General features: G+C 34.0%; 1 protein-coding gene across 8 annotated transcripts; it reads right to left on the reverse strand.

Annotated features, from left to right (window-relative positions):
* Positions 1–627: 627 nt before the first annotated feature.
* LOC125211391 (beta-glucosidase 18-like) lies at positions 628–4,963 on the reverse strand. 8 transcript variants are annotated; one of them, XM_048111155.1, is made up of 14 exons: positions 4,678–4,963; positions 4,276–4,486; positions 4,116–4,182; positions 3,971–4,029; positions 3,780–3,855; positions 3,609–3,683; positions 3,452–3,539; positions 3,079–3,331; positions 2,890–3,005; positions 2,549–2,822; positions 2,376–2,478; positions 2,197–2,296; positions 1,842–1,982; positions 628–735 (listed from the first exon to the last, which is right to left on the reverse strand). In XM_048111155.1, the coding sequence occupies exons 2-14, from the start codon at positions 4,417–4,419 to the stop codon at positions 702–704; spliced, it is 1,530 nt and encodes a 509-aa protein (XP_047967112.1). In that variant the 5' UTR covers positions 4,420–4,486; positions 4,678–4,963; the 3' UTR covers positions 628–701. The 8 variants fall into 8 exon arrangements, 7 of the variants coding, with proteins under 7 accessions (XP_047967112.1, XP_047967116.1, XP_047967114.1 ...); XR_007174502.1 differs by having other exon boundaries at positions 638–735; positions 1,842–1,963; XM_048111159.1 differs by lacking the exon at positions 628–735 and having other exon boundaries at positions 1,700–1,982; positions 3,780–3,851; positions 4,276–4,351; positions 4,440–4,486.
* Between the last annotated feature and the right edge of the window lie 746 nt (positions 4,964–5,709).

Consider the following 5,709-nt stretch of genomic DNA (forward strand, 5'->3'; position numbering starts at 1 on the left):
GAGAATGACTAAAGTAGTGATAAATTACGAGAGAGAAAAAAAAATAACTCCTCCCGTCCCACAAAAGATGTCACACTTGCGGGATGGCACGAGATTTTATGAGGTTTTGTTTTGTGTGTTAAATGGAGAGAGAAAATATAATTTTTATATTCATGTGAGAGAGAACTTTTTTCAAAAAAGGAAAATGTGACATCTTTTGTGGGACAAACTAAAAAGGAAAGTGTGACATCTTTTGTGGGATGGGGGGAGTAGAAATGACAAATGACAATGTGACAATTATTTCCATCAGATTCGCGTGAGAAAAGGTTGAATTTTGGATTATGTTTTATGGAAATGGAATTTAGATATAGATGGACTTTAAGGTATGAAAAAATGAAGAAGAAGAGAGAAAAGAGAAGGAAGAAAGCCGGAGTAGAAAGGAGAGATCAATTAAATAAATTAATGAAGACCAAACAGTAAATAGATTGAAATATTCTCCACGGGCTTGGGGTTTTTTTCATTAAAACATAAGTTTGAAACATTGTAGTTTAAATAATATTATATCAAAATTTCTAGATAATTTTAAATGTTACACTTGAAAAATGATACCTCAACGAAATAAAAAAAAAAAGAAAAAAAGAAAAAAAAAAAGAAAAGAAGAGGATGTTTCCCTTTTAAAAATTAATTGGAGTCTATGAGCCCCCACTTTGCTTACTTCTAGCTCAGCCAATGACAGTCACAGGGGTCCCTACACTCCTGTCAAAAAAATAAATAAGTCGTTAAACAAATGCCGACATATTTAATAACCACAACTTGTAATCTTAATTAGATTATGTATCTAACTTTTTAGGTTAATCAAAACTTGTTTAATAGATAGATGTGGAGAATTCATGAAGCTCGCCGCACACGTAGTTTTCAGGTGGATATGCCTCTGATTTGGTATATTACTTTTTTAAGCATTATTGGAAATTAATTAGTGAACCATTGTTTATGCAATTTATGTATGAGTGGAAAACACTAATCTCTTTCTATAATAGATGTCACAATTTCTTTTTTAGTTTGTTTCATAAAAGATATCATATTTTTATTTTTAAAAAAAATTCTCTTTCACATAAATATAAAAATTATATTTTCTCTCTCCATTTAACATAAAAAACAAAACCCCTTAAAATCTCGTGCTGGCCCACAAGTGTGACATTTTTTTGGGACGGAGGGAGTATTAATAATTTTAGTGATAAGTTTTTAAAATAGAGAGAAAAGTCAGAACTCGAATTTAAAATATTATGCTAATAAGATACTCTCTCCGTCTACGACTAGGAGTCTCATTTCTATTCAGCACGGGTTTTAAGAAATGTTAGGAAAAGTGAGTGGAAGAAAGTTAGTGGAATATGGATCCCACTTGTATATATTAGTTTTAAATGATATGTGAGTGGAATGAGTTAGTGGAATGTGTGGTCTTTTTACTATTTATGGTAATTATGAACCGAGACTCCTATTCGTGGACGGACCAAAATGGAAAAACGGGACTCCTATTCGTGGACGGAGGGAGTAGATCTTATTTTTCATTAAGAACACTTCAACCACTTTTTCTTGCTATTTTTCTCTCCAACTTTATCAATTTTACATTAAAATTCATTTCGTCTATATTTAAATTAATCGTTTCATCTATAATTAAATTAATTTTTTATAGGCGGAGAACACTTTTAAGGGATTACATTCATACACGTAAAAGCCAATTCTTATTGATCTCTAAATTTTAATCCCATGGTTACACGCACATCACAATGTTTTCTTTTTCATTATATTGAGATTGAATGTTTGATGCATCAACAAGGCTGCAGTTGCTTAAGAAATCTCCATACCAACATGCAGAGTTCTTCGGAATTCTATTCAATGTTGGGCGATCGATATGGTACAACCCGAATTTGGGACCATACCCGCTCGCCCATTCAAAATTATCGATCAAGCTCCATACAAAATAGCCCTGCACATCCGCCCCTTTTCTGAATATTCACATCAATATAGGATCACTATCAAGTCGATGTGGGACAAAAATGACGATTTTCTACAATGGATTTATTGTTGTCAACTAATAGAACCAATGCTTGATTGTTATATAATCAATCAAGTAGCAACAGAAAAATCTCAAATTCAAGATGATTGAGAATGGTTCTTTATGATCTCTGAGTTTTAGTGATGTAATTGGAAATGAGATACCTCATAGCTTGAGCAAGATATGCAAGATAAGACTGATGGTATTGAATCCTCTTATCGTCATGCACAAAGTCGTTTTCTTCGTTGCCCGGAGATGCATAACCTGAGATTCAGGTCAGAATTATTGGTGATTGAAATGAACATATATAGATAAGAAAAGCAGCTGAGTGCGGTTTTGGTACCATTCTCTGTGATGATCATTGTCTTGTTATTGTACCTATCCTTCACATATTGGACAATTTGCTCCATGCCTCTAGGCACCACGAAGAACCGGGCCATCCCCGTCTGCAAGAGCCAAAGAAGGGTTATTTTCAATCATGTCCTCAAAGAAAAGAACAGTCAAGATTATTCTCACTCGCTCCCCAATTGGAACACCATCACGCTCTCCACCAGTGTAGGTGAAGCCCCTGATTGCACGGTCGCTGCCTTGGACGCAACTAGATATGTTGCAGACGCAAACGGAATGGGTGCAATCCTTTGCATAGAGTGTGCCATAATGGTTTATCCCAATAAAGTCTATGCTGTCCCTCAAAAGCTCCCTTTCCTCTGCAGAAAAATTTGGTAACTCGGGTCCGTGGATACTCCTCATTTCTGGAGGATAATCCCCAAAAACAAGTGGATCCAGCGTCCTTTTTCAACAACAAAAAAAACATCAGTATTCCTTTTTCCCCTCCTTTTGTTGATCATGAGACTTACCAGGCAACATTGAAAGCTAATGCTCTATCTGCAGCTGCCTTACCCTTCTCGTCGTCTGTCATTGGCACATACATGAAAGCACAGACAGCGATGCTCAATACACCATCCACTTTCGACTGCATCAAGATCACCTCAAACATAATCGCTTGAAATATAAACCTAATACGTTTACAAGGTTTCTGTACTTGCCTTAAACCTCTCGCGGTACAGCTTGGCAGCTTTGGCATGGGCCAACAACATGTTGTGCACGACAATCAGGGGCTCAACATCTGAATTCCCACTAACACAGTCGCCAAAAGGTGGCGAGCAGCGAGCAGGCGGGTAGTTTGCCCTCTCGTACGCCATTTCTGAAAACAAGTTGGGCTCATTGATTGTGATCCAATACTTTACTTGATCACCAAAATATGTGAAACATATTTCAGCAAAATGGAGGTACTCTTCCCTGTTATATGGCTACACATTAGTACAGTGTCAGTTAATAAGCAATCCAATCGATGGAAAATCAACCAAGAAGTGAGGACATTCACTCATAATCAGTTGAAAACATTATATATCTACATACTGCATGAGAGGGCTGAGCCATCCCCCGAATCTGTCTTCGAGTTCTTGAGGATACTCGAAGTGGAAAAGAGTCACAAAAGGGTGAATACCTGTGTTGGATATTATCAGGATTTCAATCGAGGTAAACAAAGTTTAAGAACAAAAACACTTAATCATACCTTTGGTTAAGAGATTATATGTAATATTTCTATAGAATTGGACAGCAACTTTGTTAACAGGGCCATCTCTCCCTCCTATGTCAACAATCATAAACGTGATAGTTATGAACACAAATGGCAAAGTAACAAAAGAAAAAATTTAAACGCTTAATGACATTGGAAAATACATACTAGGGAGAATTCTACTCCATGAAATCGAAAATCGGTAAGCAGTCAATCCAAGTGAATGCATAATCTCAATATCTTCCTGGGGTTCATTGGTGAAAAACAAAAAAAGCAGAACACACACCACACAAGTTTAAATCATTCAAACAATCTTTATAATTTATCTTGCTTATTTCAAGAAAATGCAAAGGTAGTACCAGGTAACGATGGTAGTGATCATCAGCTATATAAGCATTGCTCCCATCTGCTATGTTACCTGATGAATTCAAGCATATTTCAAAGTCTCAATTTCCACACATATTCTTGTCAAATTTTGGCAGGATTCTAGTTTTTCTTTATTACCTTCAATATGAGAAAAAATGTCCCAGTTGCTCAGACTTCTACCATCTTCAAGAACTGCTCCTTCCACCTAAACAACAGATGAAGATAATAATAAAAAAAATTTAATTCAAGAGAAAAGAAAAACAGGAATGAAACTGATTAAACAAAGGGTAACACAAACTTGATAAGCAGAAGTAGCAGCCCCAAAGAGAAAATCTGGTGGAAAATCTGATCTTTTGATGTTTACTTGTTCTTGACTGGATGATTTGAGCATAGAAACAAGTAAAATCAAGAAATTTGAGGCTATAATGCAAGATAGTCTCATGTTTTTCAGCTAATGTTTACCATCATGAGCAGAAGCAAAAAGGTACTAGCTCCTTTACTTTATTGGGCTGCAATGATTTAAAAATGATGAAATGTACATGCTTTATTCAGCTGTAACTAAACATAACATCAACCACTCTGAATAATTATTTTGCAGAGATAAATTAATGGATGGGGATCCTCTGCACTTGTTACATACAAACAAATAAAATAATCAAATTAAATAAATAAAAGAAATATATATACATTATTTTATTACATTGTGAAGAACAGCATGGGCTGCTGTGCACAGAGGATCCCACCTTCAGCAGGACATTTTGTCGAACAAGAACAGGGCAACTTCAAAAAATACCTAGCAAAAGACAAAACTGTGTGGCCTCAATAAGCCAACAGAATTCAAGATAACAAAGGATGTCTTTTGTCAGAAACGCCGCGATCGGATTTAAACGCCACCATTTCCGGCGCAGCACCTTTGTTTTCCATTGATAACAGACTCGCCGTTGCTAGTGTTATCCGAGTCACGAACGCATCAGTGTCATAGCTAGATTATGTATATTTACAAAATTAAAATCGTACTCCTTATACTCCCTCCGGTATCATTTATTGACACCAATTTTTTTTTTATCAGTCCCCAATTAATTGACCCTCTTATTTTTTTTTAACGGCCTATAATTTTTTAACTTATTTTCCTCATATTTTATTATAAAAATTAGTATCACTCCCATGCAATGCACGAATCTATTTAATTTAATTATAATAAATTCATATTTTGAATAAATTATTTAAAATCAAATATAACTCTATTATCAAAGGTTAAAAATCACAAACGTGTAGAACAATTTAAATGTGCTATTAAATATATGTACGATACATACATTTTAATTTATTTAATATTAATAAAAAATTATAAAAATAAAGTAATATCTACACGCAAAACAAAAATAAATATATGTAGATAAAATAAATATTGTTAATAGATTATTGAAACAAAAACAATTCTCCAATCATAAAATAATCTAGATAATGGATTGAGGGTGAAAGCAAACATTATTAATGCATAAATGAAAAAATCCATCTTATATAAAAACTAATTTCATATTAAAAAATGGAATCCATCATACAAAAAGGGCAACTTAGTAGAATCATTCATCTTGCTTTCCTTGAATATGACTTCAGCTATTTCTTTCTTTTTTAATAATAATAATAATAGTAAAAATAATGATAATAGCAATAGTAATACTAATAATATTAAAAACATATAATTGCGACAAATTAATATGGCATCAAAACG

This window comes from Salvia hispanica, chromosome 3 (assembly GCF_023119035.1).
Source record: "Salvia hispanica cultivar TCC Black 2014 chromosome 3, UniMelb_Shisp_WGS_1.0, whole genome shotgun sequence".
NCBI classification, from domain to species: domain Eukaryota; kingdom Viridiplantae; phylum Streptophyta; class Magnoliopsida; order Lamiales; family Lamiaceae; genus Salvia; species Salvia hispanica.